The following is a 19,942-nucleotide window of genomic DNA, read 5'->3' on the forward strand; positions in this document are numbered from 1 at the left end:
TAGAATCAATCAGCAGAACTGCTGCCACTGTGTTGAAGTAGGAGAGTTCTCTAGGTTGAGCTCACACTGCAGCATCATCAACTACTTTCTTTCAGTGTTGCTGAAATCCTAAAGCAGATTAACGTAATAGGTCTGAACAGTGGTGTTCCACTAGAGTCCAAAATAATCCATGAAGAAAGGCTGAGAGGGCTAGGACTGTTCAGCCTCCAGAAGGCTCATCAGCAGCCTTTCAGAATAGTCTTAAAAAGTAGATGATGTCTCTGCTGACATTATCTTGAAAATATTGCACAGAACAAACTGATTTAGCCTTTAAAAGTAGGATCAGGTTGACAATAAACAGCCATAGATATACTTTTACATGTTATACAGAAACATTAGAAAAGTTAAGAAATGGTCCATTTGAGTAAAATATGTACTACACCAACTTAATAGATTGTTCTTTTATCATTCATGTTAAACACACTGTCATATACACAAACACACATGCTCTGCATTTAAAAAAAATAAAAATACTGAAAAATCAATTGGGGGCATACATTATATACTTTAATTTCAATTTAATCATACAATCAAATAGTTGAGGTTATTCATATAGAGCAGATCTCTTAATGCACAAAGCTGTAAGTTTTTCTAGAAGTATGTCATAGCACAATCTCCCTAAACCCTTACACACAAACCATCAATAGATCAACTCAGCTTACAGTCTTCAACTATCCTGCAAGCAGGTGGCTGTTAAGTCCCAGATATCTTTACAATCACCTCTCTGAAGTGGGAAGACTTTAGAAAACCTGTACAAATACCTTGTGGATAGCTGCAAAAACAAGCTAAATTACAGAAAGTATGTAGATTCACCCTGCTGAATTAGCAATAATTTTACAGTCCAAAAGTTCCTTTATATAATTATATGCTATTAGGCCTAAATTGGCCAAGCACTTACCTGCATCTTCAGCACTCACATCATACAGTAAAATCATCTATGACCTCGGACTGTGAAGGAATGCGATGTATTAAGCCAGTATTGCCCCTCTTGTGGTAATTATGATAGACTCACTAAAAAGTATTCTACTGTACGAATGTAAATAGGTGTGTTGTATATGCCAGTTTTGGACAGATTTCTCCACATGCTTAAACAAAACTCTTTCAAAACACAACTACAATGTGTTTATCTTTACAGTGCATTTGGTAGAGCTATAGGCACACACTTACTCATCAGAATTATAATCATTCAAGACAAAGTAAAGAACTGAAGGCAATGGCATTTATATGCTAACAAAGCGGTTGCTTCATTCATGGTTTTTAAGTAAACTAGACTAGAAAGGGAGACTGAAGTAAAATCGTATTTCAAATGCAGTTGAACTTATGTACTTTTTTAACTGAAATTCAGAGCACACAGAATCATGACTGGAACAAAAATCTTTTAAGTAAAAGGTCTGTGTTTTCACTGATTTTACTTGGCTGTCACATCATTCTAAAAAGATGCAATAAATCTGAAGAATGCTTGACATATTTTATTATAAATGTTCATCAATACAGAACCAAATTAATCTTTCTAAATATCTACACATCAATGTAGAACCAAATTAATCCTTCTAAATATCTACAAAAAGCACAAGGGCGGGTTAAAAAATATTCTCTAGCATGAGCAGACAATTTGTGGCTTTCAGTTTTTTTCTTTCTATGAGCCTGTTCTTAGGGAAGAAATAATTTTAGAAGGCATTTTTTTAGTCCAGTAAATCTGGAATAATCTAACTGTACTGTGGTTTTGATAGTAATTTAACTGAAAACTGAAACTAGTGCAAATAATTTTGAAACTATTTCAAAACTCCCACATCTTTCCATATATATTTTTGTGTATTGTTCATTTGCCTCAGAATCAGCATCTGTACTGAAAAGAGTTCACTCTTGTCCACACTGAACAGCTGCTCTCCCCCGAGTCCAGGTAAAAGGACATTACAGGCTTGTTTCTATTACAACTGTTCAAAAGATTTTGTACCTTGCTAGCTCCTACCTTTCCTGCAATCCTAAACCATGCAAGCACACGATCTCAGACAAAGAGGAGTCCCAGCTCTTGCTAGTAGTCTGATCAAGAAATCAATCCAGGACTGCCAGTAGAGGCATTAGCAACCCTCTCAGCAAATACTATTAGATTTGACCATTACAGACAAATGCCATTATGTAACATAGTTATCTGTCACCACATTCATCAGACAAGAGGTTATGCTCTCTTTATGATTTAAGAGAACAAAACAATGCCTGTTTGATCTCTCTGTGTGTATGCTAGAGTAGAGGGGTAGGGTTGGAGGAGAGGCATGATTGCTCTAATGGTTGAGTACTCTAGGTCATTATTTGCTAAACGGAATTTTCCTTGTCCATCTGCCATTTCTTTTATACTGTGTTTAACAGAGAAGTGAAACTGAAGGTGCTGTCTTCTGGAGTTTTACCTGCATTTTAAGATGGAACACCTTCATAGCAGAATCACTGCATAAAATTGTCCCTAACCTTACAGACAGGAGAAGTACATTTGCTTCCTGTGATCTTTAAACATAAAAATCCTAAAAATCCAATCTACTACTAGCACTGAAATCACAATATTTGCTTTTGCCAATGTCTTTTTGTCTTTGTCAAACCTATTTCCGTATTACTGACACAGTGATGTGATCAACACTTCAGGGCAGTGCTCAGCAATACTTCAGCCAGCCAGCTACACAGCTGAATGTAAGCAAAGGGATAGTACAAAGCAAGAAATAATACTGTGTTCCATTTGCAAAATGTCAGTCTTCCTGTTAGTATACTGTACTTGACCCTTCTGGCTGGAGAGGTGTTGATGGTTTTATTCAAAACATCGTAGATGACTGTACAGAGACTGGACATAGGTGAAGACGCACATGGGATCTGGCTTGTGACCCATCACCATCATGTCTTCCACTTCTATCAGACGGTCACAGTGAGCCATTTTCCTGTATTAACAATAAAACACATACAACAAATCAAGAGTTACATAACTGCTTCCAGGATTCATTTGATGCTCTGAGTATAATTGAAACATTTAAGAAATCCTGAGGTTTATTGGCAGCATTTCATTTCACAATGAATTGAGCAGGGTCGGGCTGGACATTGTTATTTTTCTGACAACAGAATATTCCTGTTCTTTCTGTCTCTTGCTTTATAGTGGGATCTGATCTAAAGCCCTGGAGGGGTGGTGCTTTTTTCACTATGATTCACATTCCTTATATCTGTAGCATGTAACCCAATCTCACACTACTCTGCCCATGTCTCAGTTCTTGGTTAATATATAGGGAGTTCCAAAAGAATGGAAAAACTCAGGAGGAGATGAGATGTGCTGATGAAGGCCTATGTGGCTGTGAATTGTTTGTTCTCCACCACACCCATTTCGTCAAGATGTGAGTGATCTGGATCAGCAGAAAGGAACAGATCTGCAGAGGCTTAAGATGAAAAATCAAAAGAGCAGGGATCAATTGTATCAGCATAGCTAGTACTGGGGTGAACAGCAATAGCTGAGAAAATAGCCTTTACTGACACTCAAATAAATCAGTTTAAAGGCAATCATAGCTACGAATAGTTTATGTAATTTTCTCTCACGTAATGTTTCTTAGTGTTGTGTTTATGGTGTCTTTTGTTCTCCCCTGAACTTACTGTTTATATAAACTGAGGTAGAAGAACACTAGAGCTTTCTTTTGAGAGTTGTAGATAGTTTTTTGGAGATCACCTAAATGTATCACAGAATCTCCTTCAACTCACTGACAAGCAACAAAATTTTTTTATATATACATATATGTGTACTTAAAAAAATACTTGTATTTCCCAAATTAATTCCTTTGCTAGAGGCTGTAATAAGGAGAAACAACATTATGTCAGGAAATGTGAAAGGTTTTTTCTGAATGGGCAATGGCAAATCCAGTACCTCATTAGCCATGTGTTCGTACCGCCTGTTACCATTTGGAAAAAGTGTACCAAACCCAGCTGCATACCACATGGAGAGGTCTTACCCTAAGAATCCCATTGATACCAGCTCAAAAATGTTACTATTTCTGACTGGCAGGTTCACATTCATAATGACTTTAACAAATTAGTTAGCATTTAACTAGCTGCTATACAGCATAAAAAAGAATCTGGATAATGTGACTGAGGGTATTAGCTCTGCCTGTTTTCAGAAATGCAGTTACCTGGTTGAGATACTGAGAAGCTCTCAGTCTTGATCTGTACTTACACTGAATTCAACCTTTGTTCTTTTTCAAGCAAAACAAGGTACAGTTAGAGATGAAGTCTCACACGTTCTATGCATTCTCTCTGCAGAGCAATCTGGGAGGATGGGGCTTCATAATCTGAAGGTGTAATTGGACAATTAACCCCCAATATGTAAATGGACCAAAACTTACAAAAGTGTGAAAATGTGTGATCTGTCATCCATCCTGGATGTAGCCTTGGCCAGGCTCTTGGACTGTCCAAGGTGTATCCTTTGAAGGTCTTTTTATATTAAATACCTACTTTATTCCTTTGACACTGTCTAGCCTCTGTTCTAGGTAGCCTCCCAAGGCATCAACAGAGAGTCAAAAAGAATAATAATGAAACTCTTCACTGCTGCTCTGGTGCATTAGACTTGAACTGGAAGCACTTCCCAGAGCGCTAATGTACTCACTCAGCCGTTGTGAAGGCCAGCTCAAAGTTCTGCTTGCGGTTAGCTGGGTCAAGCTTATTATAATCAAAAGCTTCAGGAAAGAAAGAATGCACAAGAGCGCAGAACGCCATCCCATCATTCCAGCTTGAGGAGAAGTTCTGCAGATCAATGTGCTGTCATGATGAAAAAAATACACATGTTAATGCAGCACAGGGGAACAAATAAGAGCAGCTGCTTTTGTTCAATGCAGTTTTTTATCACTCTTTCCCACCAGCAAGAGCACAGGCTTTATTTTCTTCTTCCTACCTTTGTATGTCCATTTCATTGTTGACATTCTGGGAAAAAAATGGCACTAAAAAGCAATAAAAGCTCTTTGCCTGAAATAGCCAGATGCAAAGTAGACACATAGTCAAGGTCCCTGATCCAAAGCCCACTGAAAATACTGTGAAGAATCTCATCAACATCAGTGAGCACTGGAGAAGGCCAGATGCACCTGCTCAGTATCTGCGGAAATCAAGGACACTGCTTATATATAACCATAATCACCCTATGGAGGATTTAAAATTGAAGAACAGTTCATTTTGTGAATAACCCTAGATAAAGACTATGCTTGCTGGCTTTGCCCAATTCAGTATCTGTTTACACATAGATAGGTAGAAACATAAGAAAAATCATACCTACTGCACAACCTGATTCTCAAGACAGATTCTTATTGTTACTTTCAAATGCCACAGTGAAAAGAAACATATTTGTTTCGTGCTGCTTTCTCATCATATAAAATTCAAGTCCCAGCTTTTCTGATAAGCAATTAACCATAATTTTAATTAGTTCTGCTTATTTATACTATAATCTACAGTTTAGCAATAATTATGCGCATTTAGTAATGTTGAAAAACATACAAAACACATGCAAAAAATCCCTAGGAAAAAAATTCTGTATTTCTTTGACAGTTGCAGTTTAAGGCCAGGTAAAACAAGTAAAATCTCAACTGCTGTATTCCTATAGTGACACGGATGCTACCTCATAAAAATTTACTCAAAGTATGATTGCAACTCAACCATTTATTACAAATTTATTTGTCGAATACTAAGAGAGTACTTGGGTGTGCATGTAGCAAAACGGCCATAGTCTCCATGTATTCAGAAATTGTCATGTATAATGTGAATAAAAAATTACAGCCTGCAACTAAGAAAAAAAAGTCTGAGTTTATACTGAAATTTTTATCCATAAGCACAAAAAGGTTGGCTTTTAGAAAAACAATAATGCATTGCTTTAATATACATACAGAATCTCATTCATGCAATCACTGACAGTCTTGAATTGCTGCCTACACAAACCATATTCATGTTACCCACACAAAAATTAATGACTTTGAGGAAGTTAACTAATTCTCTAGCATATTTTACATTCACCCTTTGAGCACGGAATTTGGCAAATTCTCTTGAAACAAAAAAGAGAGAGATGAAAATACTACCATTTCTTTACCTTGTATCCTATGGTTTTTGAGCGACACCAGTCTAACAGAATTTGTTTAATGCTGCTAGCGCTGGCAACCCCAAAACTCAGCGACCTCTTCAGCTTAGCTCTGGATTCTCCTTTTCCTCTGGAAAATTAACAGAGACCAGATTAAATTATATTCTAGAAAAACTTAAACCTATTTGTCAGGAACATCTATACAGCTTTGCTCAGGTCAGCCCTTGTCCAGGTGATATTTGAGAAACATGTTGCTGAAACCTCGACTTGTTGGTCCTGCAAGAAGAACTTAGTTTTATTAAACGAAAGCCAGAATTCCAATTCCAATTCCTCTTTTCTTTAAATCATACTCCCATCAAGAAGTGTATATATTTTGATCCTTAATGAATGGCAACAGAAAGTCACTATATTTGCAGTCTCCTATAATGATGGAGAAGGCAGCTTTCACAGAACTCTTCCCTGATAAAAGGGAACCTGCTGCTGCAGCTGAACAACTCCAAAGTCAGAGGATTCTGTGGCTGTGAATTTCCAAGGCTTGGTCTGTGGAGTCAGTGAAACTTTAGGGGCCTCATATTGTCGCTAAGCTCCAAATCCTACACAGAGAGAGTTCTCCCACCCAGCTGTACTCTGCTGGTAATAACCAACAAATTAGTTTTCCATTAACAAACCATTCTGGGGACAAGGACTGAGACGTACTTTGCATCATCGCGTTCAAGTTTTTCAAAAAGCGCTTTCCTGGCCTGCGTTTCTGAAGTCCGCGGGAGCGTCTGAGACCGCACCAATTCTCGCCTCCTTTCAACCGGGCGATGCACAGTAGGGGGAGGTGAGTGAGAGCTGGGGGTCACCTCACAGCAACTGTCAACGGCACTGGAGAAACATAACGTGAAAAGTAAGTGGTAAATGAAAGAGTAACTCTCTGCAGTGACAAGAGCAAGCATAAAGGTTCAACTGTTGTCTCTAAACCTTCCAAAAGATCCATTTCAAGAGGACCTGCATGAAAAGGACCTGCATCAAAAGCAATGTTAATAAAAGTAAAATTATTATTAAGACACAACAGCACATAAGTATTGAAGCACCTGAGGTACTGTTACAAATAAGACACAGCTGGGCAAGCCACAAGCACTTTGCAGCATTGAGCAGAACAACAATTACAAACCTTCAAGAAAAAAAAGAAGACAAAAAAGTTGTGGCCACACACGAGCACTAAATCCCATCAGTTTCCAACTTCAGGGTTCTTGGAGGCTGTGACATTTTTAAAATGAAACTTGAAGAATAAATCTGGAAGTACTTTTGAAATTTTTACTTGTAGCACACAGAATTCTGACCTTCTGACAGTGTTGCTTTACTGACTGCAAGCTGTATATGTGATTGAGAAATATATTCTAATTTGTGTTTGTTTGAGCCATATACTGCTTCATTGGCATTAATGAAGCAAGCCAAACATTGCATTTGGAATTACTCCATATCGCAGAGATGGGGAAACAGGCAAAGAACAACGACATCAGTGTCACACGTTAATTTCTCTTACAGATGGAGGTCGGGTATGACACCAAGGTTTCTGGGGTGCTCACTGTATCATGACTCAAATACTGAAGTGCTGATGTTGGAACTACCTGGGAGGAAATGTAATACCTAATTTGGGATTGTTTTCAATACAGATACAAGCCTAATTTAAGAGATTTAAACTTTCTTCTCTCCAATTCTTTTATTGATGGATATTTTGCATGCTAAGCATGTCTGTATATGCCAGGAATAATTGTGATAACATGTAATCCTCTACTAAGCAACTGCAACTTGAGTTAATAAAGAGTGTGTAGTACTCCTCAGGAAGGCATTTATCTACAAATTAAAGGCTAGCCAAACTAAGGATATTTGCTGGTAATTATATGTTGGTTTCCAAAAATAAAGTACTAATTTCAACACAGATTAGTATATTTAAAACTGTTTTCAAAGGATCTGACAACTTCCTCCTCCTAACAAAAATCCACCACTATCAAGCACTGATAATCTTACTGAATAAGACTAAAACAAAGTGTAAATCCACAGTTAGGTCTACTTGAAAGTGCTCTGTAAAATTTTGTCCCTTCTCATCTCTGTTCCACTTAGCCCAGAGGAAAGCTCACAGCCTTTAACACACTTAAAATATAGCACGAGTGTCTCATTAGTTCTTTGGTGCACTGGTGGGACAGCCTGAAGAAGCACTCCCCACCAAAAAAGGAGCCAAACGTGCTAAGGCTATCCAAAGCTGTAATCACAGGTGTGATGTTCATGTACAGCCTACCAGATGCCTCGTGGAAAGAATGGTGTGAGGATTAACCAGGATATGGCCCTGATATAGGAATCAGAGGCACAAAAGAGCAAGTCATGCAGGGAGAATGAGTGATCCCCAAACTAGACATATAGCATGATGTGTACAGCAAGTTGCTGATTTCCTGTGAGAAGTACAATCAATAAATAACCTGGTATGTTTCACCTGAGAACATTCAGGGTATGTATATAAGCACTGCTGTGTCGAATGAAAACTACTCTGTACAGTACATCACTAGGATGGTTTTAGTACAGATAGTGTGATTATTCCAGTAGTCATTGACATCGATTGGTTATTCGCTGAAAGTAGAAGTGTGGTTAAGAGGAATATGCCCATTTACATGTTGATGGGCATAGCACATACATTACATACATTAATGTAATTTAATGTATGTACATACATACATTAAATGAACTACCTATGTTAATGTAAGAGATTATGGGGCAAGTAGATTAATGTACAATTATACATCCAGTGCTTAAAACAGCATCTGGGACTCACCTGTTTTCCAAGTCAGCAGAACACCTGTCCCTTGCGACTACATTGACCACAATGGCCTAACAAAATGTCATGAAAAATGCATACCTTTCACCAGTTTTGGCTCCACTATGCAGCCCGTAGTTCACAGTTGACACAGGCTTGGTGACAGAAGTAGCATTCTCTATGTAAAAACAGAAAAGATGCATTAGTGCAGAAACTTTCCTCATGTGCTTTCAAATAGAAAATTTCCTCATGTGCTTTCCTGGCGGATAGATACGCATTGATTTTTACTCACCACACTGTAAAGCTGCAGGCCTCTGACTTCCATTTGAGCTAACAGGCTGGGGAAGGATTTTCCCCAGCAGTTCAATTCCTCTGTAAAACTGCAGCGAGGATAGTATAGGCATACCAGGAAGGACTCCAAGAGGACGCCTTTGATAAAACTGCATTTGGAAGGTGAGATCACTTCGGGCCCTCAGAGCAGGGCACACTGCCACTGACATTTCAGTTAAAGGAAAAAGTGGTGCTTGCAAAAGTCATTCTAGCAGACAAGCCCTGGGGAGTTTAATGTAATTGAGTATGTTGATGAGTACATAATTTAAATGATCTCATTTCTACCAGGAAGACATTTTAGTTTGTAAAGTAGAACAGACTCGAAGTTGCAAATGTGGCTTAAAATCAACTTTGCCTCTTCCTCCCTCCACCTCTGAGGTTCTACCTTATGTGCTTTGCCTCTTAGGGCTCAGCTTTGGACTCCAGCTATGCTCTATAATTGCAAAACAGTGGAGTGTCTTGCCCATTTTTAACATACCAAAGCCAAAACTTGTTGCATAAACCAGCAGCCAATTTCTTGAAAGCTCCTTCTATACACGAAGGACTGCCATCTTAGAAGCAGTCCAACCTGATCACTGTCTTACTCTCTGAAAATGCAGAATTCTTCCCTCTTCTTATAGAAGTGATCCAGATCAACTACACTTCTCATGTAAAACACACTGGTAGATGCCAGGATGCCAGCATACAGGTGTGACAAATTTGTGACCACTTACAATTGCCTTATACTTATGCCAATCTCAGATGTTTTCAGATGAGGAGGAATGTAATCCTTATTCCAGAAGAGCTACATATTTTGCTAAATAGACCGACACTTGAGACCACTGTGAAATGTCAGTACATTGTGCAGAGAGTAACAACTTGGTGACAGCAATCACAGGTACTTTTGGAGAGAGATCAACTCATCTATTTCAACTGAAATCAGAAAGCTCAAAGTAATTTGCTTCAGCATACGAGGGTGGGCACGCCACTTTCCAACTGCCTTGTGTGCAGTCACAGTTTTCACTTGATCAGCTGAAATCTTCACTGCTCAAGCTGCCTGCCTCACTTTTCTGGCACCTATGGTTTCCACTGCAGAGATTGCCTAACGGTACACACGTACATCACTGTGAAAGTAAGGGTAAGTACCCCTCACTTTGAACTGATTGAGAATCTGATGGAGTAGAACAAGTGTTTGTGATTCTATGAGTCTGTATACATATACTTGTTAGCAATGTTAGTATTACCGTGTACCTACAAGTCAGAAGTACATGCTCAGATCCCCCCAAAGAGCCCAGAATCACTCTCAATTTTTGTTGCATAAGGGCATGCATATAGGAATACTCACCCGTAGCAGATGAATCCATTGTTCTCACTGTAATTGAATTCCAGTCCTTCACTGTATCAGCACAAAGACAAAGGAAGTGTTTGCTACATTTTTAGTTTTAGTAGGATAAAAACTGAAAGAATCGTCTGCAAATAACCCCTACCTCTTGCTAGCAATCCCATCCCAGTCTCCTTCTGTAATTTCTGACTCATATATATATAGTCCAATTTGTAAGTGTCACAGCCAAGGATGAACGGCTTCCATGTGATTTTTTTTTTTAAACTCAGTTTCAATATAACTAAGATTCTGCAATCACGGACATATGTATATGTGTCAGACTGCTGTCAGTCATTCCTTCTTCCAAATGACTATTAGAACCTGCTGGCCAAATATCTGCCTAACTTCACCCAGGACCTCCAGTCCTAAAGCTTTAAAAATGTCCACAAATTTCATGAAAACAGCTGGGCATGTTTAAGAGATTCAGTAACTTACTGAATTCAGTAACTGTGCTGTAAGATACACTTCACTAAAAACTCAACTACGTTAGGCACAAGAATTCTCTGCAGATGTGACATTACAACTGAAAGCTCCAGCTAGGACCCACAGTTCCAAAATGGAATGTCCCACAATGGGATAAATAGCCATAGAAGCAAGGTTTCATAATGGCCACTAGGTCACAGGACAAAACTCATAGCACCAGTTGAAGAAAGGAAACGGGATGCGGCTTCAGCAAGTTATTTTTCTCTTTTACCTGGCTGGTTGGAAGATTTTACTCCCATTTTATTTGCGCTCTTGCCCTGTCCCAGCAGGCAAGAAGATGTATTAGTTGTTCCTGCTGAACAGATGCTCTCTCCTGAAAACTTCTCAGGTATCCTGGTTACTGCAGTAACGGGAAGGTGGGGCATCTGTAAGGTGACTGCAGGGGCATGGGCTTCGGGGGATGAAGATTCTGATATCTGAAAACAGGTCAGTTCATGGGCGACTTTTGCCTGACCTGAATAAAAAATAGGAGAGAGGAAGTAAATGTGTTTGCAGTTTGTAACAAAGCTACAAGTGAATGTTCATGCAACAACTTTATTTTACAGGTCATTGGACTTACTTCTCTTTGAAACATTATACCATCTACATAGCAGAAACAACCCTAGCCCAAGTGACCCTTGCAGTGATCACACTTACTCTATGTGAACCTCAGCAGGAGCAATATCTTCAGATCATTAATATATTCGCATTTGCATTTGGTAAGCTTCTCTTCCTCTGCGCAGCTCTCACTCACAATCTCCTGCCCCAGTTACGGAAGCAGCATTTTTGTTCATGGTTTTATGAAACACTGTATATGACTCTTTCCTTCCTCCACTGAAGGATGACAGAAGCAGATGGGTGACTTGCAACATGTTTTGGGACACAAGACTACAACGGCACCCACCACAGAAGGTCTTACCGCTCGTGTCTCAAGGTAATGCAGGTGTAATAGCCTCCAATTTATGAAACACCGTAGTACATGCTTAACAGTAAAGCCAAAGTTTAGAAATTAAACTCCTAATTATGAAATAAAGTACAGGTGCCACTGGACAATATCCATAGAAACTATAGAAGATTCTAACCCTTCAAAAATGTGAGTCCTGCTCTATGACTGCCAAGATCAGGTATTTTACAAGCGGTGCTGCTTCATTTCATGCCCTGTTCCTACCTGATGATGAAGATCGATGCCCATTTTCAATGATGGAAGAACTAAAAACTCTTCTGAACTCAGGTTTCTGGTGGTCATCCAGGTCTACACTCTGTCAGAAAAGAAAACAGACACGACAGCTAAATTTCAAACAGCAGCAAAAGTGGGAAGAATATCCAGAAACACCTGCCAAGAACAGGTCTTCCTCATGCAAGAGGCCACAAAATAAGAAAGGAACAATTACCTAACCCCAGGAGCTGAGCCTGCGAATGAAGCATTGGCAATGCATAACTTAAATCAGTCTTCACATGTGTGTCCTTAAAGGACCCTAGGAGGTGTTATCTTTTGTTAGATAAAGGTATCAGCACCCACTGCAATGGTGATAAACAGAAGACTTGATGTAACAGTGGAGAAATTGATTGAGATTGCATAGAATAATGCTGTTCATTTTTTTTATTTGCTGCAGAAAGAAAATACAGTATAAAAACATATTGTACAGGCATTACAAAGTCAATTCAATCCTAGGACACTACAGCTATTTTATGATCTGCAGCGTTTGTAAGGATAGCTTTTTTTCTGGCAAAAGCATAAATTGTTCTCGTAATGGCTGTCAATATAATTCCAGAAAAATCAGCCAGGAGTTTTTTTGTGGGTTTAGTAGGAGGTTGTGGGGGTTTTTGAGGGGTTTGTTTGATTGCGTTTTTTTCTGGTGGGGATGGGGTTTTTTTGGGGGGTGAAGGGGCATGTTAAATCATGAGGAACTATGTGATTTTTGGCTGCATAACTAAAGGAAGAAGAAACTGCTTCGCAGATACATGATTACGGCAGTTAAGTTTCCAAGAAGAAGCAGCAGCTACAAGTAGTAGAGAGAAATTCCCCAACACACATTCCACAAAAACGTTCATTGGTTGTGTAGTTATACCCAGATGTTTTAATTTCTGGGAGAATCCCACTATTTTGAAACTTTTGAAAAAGGTACTGTGCATGAATAAACTCAGTCATCACTAGCTGCCAGGATTGAGAAAATTACAAATTAAACAAGTACTAATTATAGAAACCACGCAGAATCAGAGGTTCAGAACCTTTATTGCTGCATTTAGTGCAACTGAGATCCCAGTCGACAGTTACTGCCCAAATCCAGAAATGAAATGTGAAGCACAGCTAATGCAGCTCCCTATAATGTACCCATGATACACAGTTAGAACTGTTTAGCCATTCATGTCACATTATGACCTGAATGTGAAGAATGCCTGTGTATGCTGTAAACATGAATCTACTTTTATAAGCTGGGGAGGTGTGGGTGAGTAAAATCGTCAAATTACATGATTGTTGCAAAGGTCAGGTAGCATTCTACACACTGAACTGGCTTTCTAATGCAATGTCAAGTGCTGCGTTACATTATTTCATGCAAACCTGACTGCTACAGTTTGGCTAACAGTGCCAAAGAAGAAACTGATACCAGGCTGGAGGATGGGGAAGAAGGCCCATGTGCTGACAGAACAGTGGGAGGATCTCAGATCAGATTCTGATGTGCATTTAGTAGTGTCAGACTGAAGTACTTTCAGAATTCACTGTGGAGATGCCAAGCTTCTGACAAACTCGTGTTTAGCAATACTACTTCTGTCAGTGCTGGTTATATAGATTATAAATAGCAGAGGGATAACTACACATATCTGATCTTAATAATAAGAAGTACACATTTGTACAACTCATGTGACAACAACACAATGAAGAACTGATGAAGAAAAGAAAGTTAACACTAATATTTTGGATGCCTTATCCAAAACTGGTTTGCAGAACTAATCTCTGTGTAGGTCAGAGGTTTCCATGTAAGGAGGGTGATAATACTTTCCATAGTTATAGGGCTGCTGGAATTTCTCCTTTGCTGCAAAGAAGTTACACTTTGGAGATCCTTAACTGGAAGCTGCATTTATCGCAAGCCAGTAGTAAAAATTCAATGCATTCAGAAAAAATAAGCACCAGTTCACAAGATTAGGAAAAAAAAAAGAAATACAATTGTTGTTTCCTCGCTGAACCTCTAAGGTGCATGTCTGTTATTTCTCCTCAAGATTTTGTCTGCAACAAGGTCAAATTCTAGAAGAATGACAGACACATATGATATTGCTCTCACTCAAATGACAGATTTCAGTCATTCAGTGTCATTCATAAAACCACCAACTACCACAAGGGTCACAGTACAAATCACTGGTTCTAGAAATGCTGTTTATGTAGGAGAAGTACATCCCATTCTTAAATATGATAGGTGAAATTGTTGCTTCACTTTGATGAACAGTAATATTGCCACTGACTGCCACAGAGGCAAAGTTCCACACTCTGTTCCTTGCATATATTGAGATCACTGAGATATCAGATACTGGGAACAATGAAATTTTGAGGAAATGGAAACAAGCCAGCTAGACACCAGCAAGAAGTGTACCATGTTTACCCCTTAATTCTACTACAAGAAAGCCATTGTCCACAAGACAATACAAGTATTCTCTATCTGTTAGTGACCCTGCTACGTGAAAAAAAAGCCATGAACATATTAACACCATGAACATATTAGAAAAGCTATTGCACTGAAGAAGAACAATAGGAGTACTGGATATAAACGGATAGGAGGGAACAATTCTCTCTTAGCAGCTTCAGCAGGATGCCACAGTGAGTTAAAACAAACAACAAAAATCTAGATAAGGATCAAGGCAACCATGAAATGTCACCATTCCAAAAGGACACTTCTGGAAGTATAAGAGAATAATGAAGAAGTTAAACCAACAGACTTCCTTTATCAAACAGAGGAGTTAAGATAGTTTGGAAACAGAGTATGTAATGCTCTAGTAATCATGTAATCTCCCTGTCATTATAGAACCATAGAACGGTTTGAATTGGAAGGGATCATAAAGATCATCTTGTTTCAACACCTTGACATGCACATGGATTCCATGCATTAGATGAGGTTGCTCAGGAGCCCTTCCAACCTGGCCCCAAAGACCGATAGGGGTGAGGCATCCACAACTTTCCCGGGCAACCTGTGCTTCACCACCCTTCGAGTGAACGGTTTCTTCCTAACATCTAATCTAAACCCGCCCACTTTAAAACCATTGCCCCTTGTCCTGTTGCTATCTGCCCGTACAAAACCAAGTGCCTCACCCTCTTTTTGTAAGCCCCCTAAAGTATTTGAAGGCCACAGTGAGGTTTCCCTGAAGTCTTCTCTTCTCCGGGCTGAATAACCCCAGCTCTCTCAGCCCATCTTTGCTGGAAATACTTAGGTCATTATATAGACCCCAGGTCATGTCTTATGCAGTTACTTACAGACTGCCTAAGCGCCGGGTGCCATCAGGTCATCAGGGAGAGATCCCAATGGGTAGTAATACTTGTTTAGACCTTCATAGGTGGTCATAGCCAGCTATCTATCTCTCTGTGGCTTTGACCACTGCCGGAAGATTCTCTGCAGCTGTCTGTCCAAGTTATACAGAAACTCTTCTGACAGTTTTAAAATGGGACACCCTTAAAATACTTTTAGTTCTCCCTCTTAACAAAGGCATCATGCTTAATCACAAAAACTATGGAAATATCGTAAGTTATGAAGCTCTTGCCAAAATGTAAAATCAGACCAACAAAAGAAAGATCAAAACTCTTTCTTTGTAAATGCTCAGTAGCGCAGGTATGGCTCCAGGATCCAGATCTTTGAAACTACCTCTTCAAATATCCCCTATTTTCCACCTTTGTGAAAGCAGCTCTCAAGACTCTGGCGTGGTTAAGAGAGCTGAGTTGAAGTCTGGTATCAAAATAACAGAAAGACTCACCTCCAAATTGGAGCAGCTAACATCCATTTAAAATTCCACCAAAACCAGCATTTAGACTGCTCCATATCAGCTTTCAGGGACATCATAGCAGAAATTGCCCAGATTAGAATTAAAAGGAGATTTGTGTCCTCGCTTCTGAACTATGCTTGGAATTCCCTGGATTCATTTTTTTCCCAAATGAAATTATCATTAAAAATAATCTAGCAATATTAGAATATAATGGCTGAGATACCAAATATGCTCAGAATCTCTGATATTCAATTAATGCGGCATCGACCGCACAGTGAAAAGGAACTCAGCCAATAAATCTTTTCAGGAGCAAGAGAGCACATCTTGATTTGCTACTATTTCCAGGTCAGCGTTATTTGCTTCTCGTGTCTCGCATTATAGAAGTATTTCCTAAGACTAGAAGCGTCACCAGTTTTATTATAGGTGCTTGTGTGTCTGTAAACATACACAGTGCCATTTATGGTATTCTGTTTCAAATGCTTCAGTCATATAACCAGAATTGAAATCAGCTGAAGGAACAGTGTTGATTACAGAAAATCTGAGCAACTGTCCCAGCAACCAAGGCTTGGTCTTTCATCATTTGCATGCAGCCACATCAGAACCTGACCCACAAACTCATGTTTTCACTACACAAATTTGGCACGTAGAGCTGTAGTTGCACCTCCCATACTTCTCAGTAGTGAAATTCCCTTTCGGTCAGCTCTGCTAACTTGGGAACTTCTCTAACCTAAATTGTTGGGAGGGCACTGAAGAACAATCAGCACTTAAGTGATCTTCCTTGAACCCCCAAAGCAAAGCAGGAAGGTTCCCATCCAAACAAAAGCTCATACTGTGCTTTAACGCAGACCGATACCTAAAGCTGGATATTGGCTGTAACATTGATGAAAGACTTTCACAGACTGTGGACACCACAGCATAGACAGTGGTGATGGAGTGAGGGACCACAATCCCTTGTCCCTTCTGTATCACTCATCTTATTTCAATTCCTTGCAATACAAGCAAGTGTGGATAGCTCCGCAGAACAAAAAGGAAGCTGTCTGGAAGTTGTATGGATGCTGCTTACCTTTGTCACATAGGGGAAAGGCAGCAATTGCTAGAATATATCAAATAACAGTTTTACCTTTCCATTTGCCCAGAGGTAGGAAGCCCAATGATCCCATTCACAGGTCAGTAGGAATGAAGAGGGCTGGAATGCAATACAGACTCTGCTCATTCCCACCAATTCTAGTAAATGTAACTTCCAAGCTTTTCTTCTTTAACCCCAAGCCTAGATAGACCACAGACCCAATTTTTAAAGCTCCAACAATTTTAAAACCCCCTTAAGACATGCTTAACCCAGAGGACATGAAACAGCCTGTCATCTGTGAAAGCCAAGTCTCTAGTACCTTAGTTTTATGTGACCAAATCACAGTGTACTGACTGGTAGCGCTCTCCTGGCATCCAAGGTGGCACAGGAGCTCTCAATTCTTATCGCAGAGACAGACACAGAAAAAGAATTACACAAAACATCTCGGTACCAGATGAGCTTTCCACTATTGGGATTTCTGTGCACCAAGTTACAGTGCTCCATTACACTGCAGAAAGTTTTATCAGTGGGATGGATGACTACGTTTGTGCAAGTTCAGGTCATGGACACCACGAAAGCTTGTGTCAACCTCTCAGGGACGAGTGCAGCAGTGAGGGACAGTGGTTGGACAGCAAAACTGACTCACTGTGGGATGTTATCTTATGGAAACCTCTGCCTGCTATATGCTTAAGCTATTCCCCTTTGCAAGTTTTCCAACTGGCAAACAGCACTGTTGGCACATAGATCCCCCAGAATCGAGTCCAAAAAGGATACAAAAATATTCGCGTACACACGTACATTGATAGCCTAGACTGCCCCATCTCCTCTTATTTCTAACCACAGGGAACCGACAGATTGCTACTACTCTAACCAAGATCCCAGTCTGACCAAAGAGGGCCATAATCAGGTAGATCTCTAGATGGTATCACAGCCAAGACCATCTCTCAGAGCACCTCCCAAAATACCACTGACCCCTGGCAAAAGAGGAACCCCGTGTACTTAAACATTATCCCGTGCCAACGCAGTCTGGCAACACCCGTGAAGCATCCCTACATGCTTGCCCTTGGCCCTCCCTCCTGATGTCTCCCTGGCCGCTTACTTGGCTCCGGCCAGCGACCGTTCGCTTGGCATGACCGGAGAAGGCGCTGTCGGCCGAGCCTTGCGCCGGCGAGCCGGGCCCCACGACGTGGGGGCTCTCTGCCGCCTCGTTCACCCACTCTTGCGACAGCCCCGCCGACCTGCCCAGGGCCTCCACCTGCCGAGACAGGCGCTCCAGCTGTACCCGGAGGCGCCGGTTCTCCTGCTGCAGCTCAGAGACAGCGTGTGCCAGGGGGCTGGCGAGGCGCAGCACCTCCTCCACCTGCCGGCCTACTCCTTGCTTGAACAGCTGGATGTCCACATGTATCTCCCGGACGGCGCCCCGCAGCGTGTCCTCGTAGCGTTCCAGGCCGTCGCAGACAGTCTGCGCCTCTCGACTGTTCAAATCCTCGCTCTCGCCGGCCATGGTGTCCAGGCTACGTGGGCAGGGACGCAGGAAGGTCGGGAGCGGCTATCGGCAGACGCCGGACCGTCTCCCTCTTCGCCGTCGCCTCTCCACCTCTTAGAGACCTCCCCGTGCCCCCCGGCGGCCCCTAGCCCAGCCCTAAGCCCGGCCCCCGGCGCCGCCGGGCACGGCCCGTTCTGCTGGGACGCGGGGGCTCGGCGGGGCGCGCTCCGGGCAGCCGCCGCACAGAAGCGGCGCGGATGGTGCGGGTCGTGCGCCTGTCCGGTGTGCTCCGCTCAGCGTGCACTCCTTCAAAGGGGGAGATGGAATTTCGGGAGGGAATGGTGGAACAAGCAAGGGGAAGGGGCGGGGCCACGAGATCGTTCTCAGCTGCCCGAGGCCTTTAGCCCGCGATGGGCTGCGGGCGGGGCCGCGGGAGCGAGACGGCTCGAATCGGGCGGCAGCGCTGGTGTGGAGCAAGGAAGAAGCGGGAGATGGGGGTCGGGAAGGAATCGGAGAGAGACAGAACGAGGGGAGGAGGGGTTTGTACCAGGTCTTTCCCGGCTTGCTTGGACGATGACGATGTGAAAGTATGCACAGATTGTCTCTTTAGCTGGAAACACGGAGGCGAGGGGAGGAGAGAACGGTCTTTGAGGGCATAGAGACGGAAATGCACGCACAAGCACCCTTAGACAAACTGCCAAATTTCTGCGCTTTCATGGGCAGAAACTTGTAACCAGCATGTTCACACTTACACGTTTCCCACAGTAGGCTGCAATTCCATGGCCATTAGTATTGAACTGTCAAGTCGTCCAGCAGATCCAGTCTGGGTGCATGGTGGATGCGACGCATTTCTATCCAGCTAACCAGAGCCACGATGCACAACCCTTTCAGGCATATTCTTTACTGCAGCACAAGACAAAAAAGCCCCACAGAAAAAGGGTATCTGAGAAATATTTTAAGCAAATTTGCATCATCAGGTAGCCTATACATGACAGCACTTTATGTCAGGTGGCTACAACTTCTTTGGTACCATTTAACAGTTGTCAATAGTAGCCTACTTGCAGCAGCAAGTAGCTAAGCCTGTAAATCTGGAATGTGCAGGGAAAGTTGGCATTCTGCGCCAGTCAGTATATGTAAAACCCTAAAACAATAATAACAGATAACAGAATTCAATTACCATTAGCTCACAGGCAATTTCTTAGCATATGCAACCTTATTGAAAAACAATATGTGCATGTGTGTGGTTATTACTGTTGACAGCTCATAGCTATTAGCTAATGGTACTAATAGTGTAATTCTTTGGAAAATACTCTTCTCTAGCAAATATTTCCATTTTTTACAATTTTTTTAATTGCTAAAGAAAATTTCTACTTTTT

The 19,942-nt window shown here is 41.2% G+C and overlaps 1 protein-coding gene across 1 annotated transcript; it reads right to left on the reverse strand.

Moving 5' to 3' along the window:
* Nucleotides 1-524: 524 nt before the first annotated feature.
* On the reverse strand, nt 525-18,737 carry SMTNL2 (smoothelin like 2). The gene is made up of 9 exons (XM_063174102.1): nt 18,180-18,737; nt 12,221-12,311; nt 11,285-11,527; nt 10,555-10,605; nt 9,003-9,078; nt 6,806-6,976; nt 6,122-6,239; nt 4,658-4,809; nt 525-2,957 (listed from the first exon to the last, which is right to left on the reverse strand). Exons 1-9 carry the CDS (start codon nt 18,582-18,584, stop codon nt 2,831-2,833), a joined length of 1,434 nt encoding a protein of 477 aa, XP_063030172.1. The 5' UTR covers nt 18,585-18,737; the 3' UTR covers nt 525-2,830.
* Nucleotides 18,738-19,942: the final 1,205 nt, after the last annotated feature.

This window comes from Melospiza melodia, chromosome 21, assembly GCF_035770615.1.
Source record: "Melospiza melodia melodia isolate bMelMel2 chromosome 21, bMelMel2.pri, whole genome shotgun sequence".
Classification (NCBI taxonomy): domain Eukaryota; kingdom Metazoa; phylum Chordata; class Aves; order Passeriformes; family Passerellidae; genus Melospiza; species Melospiza melodia.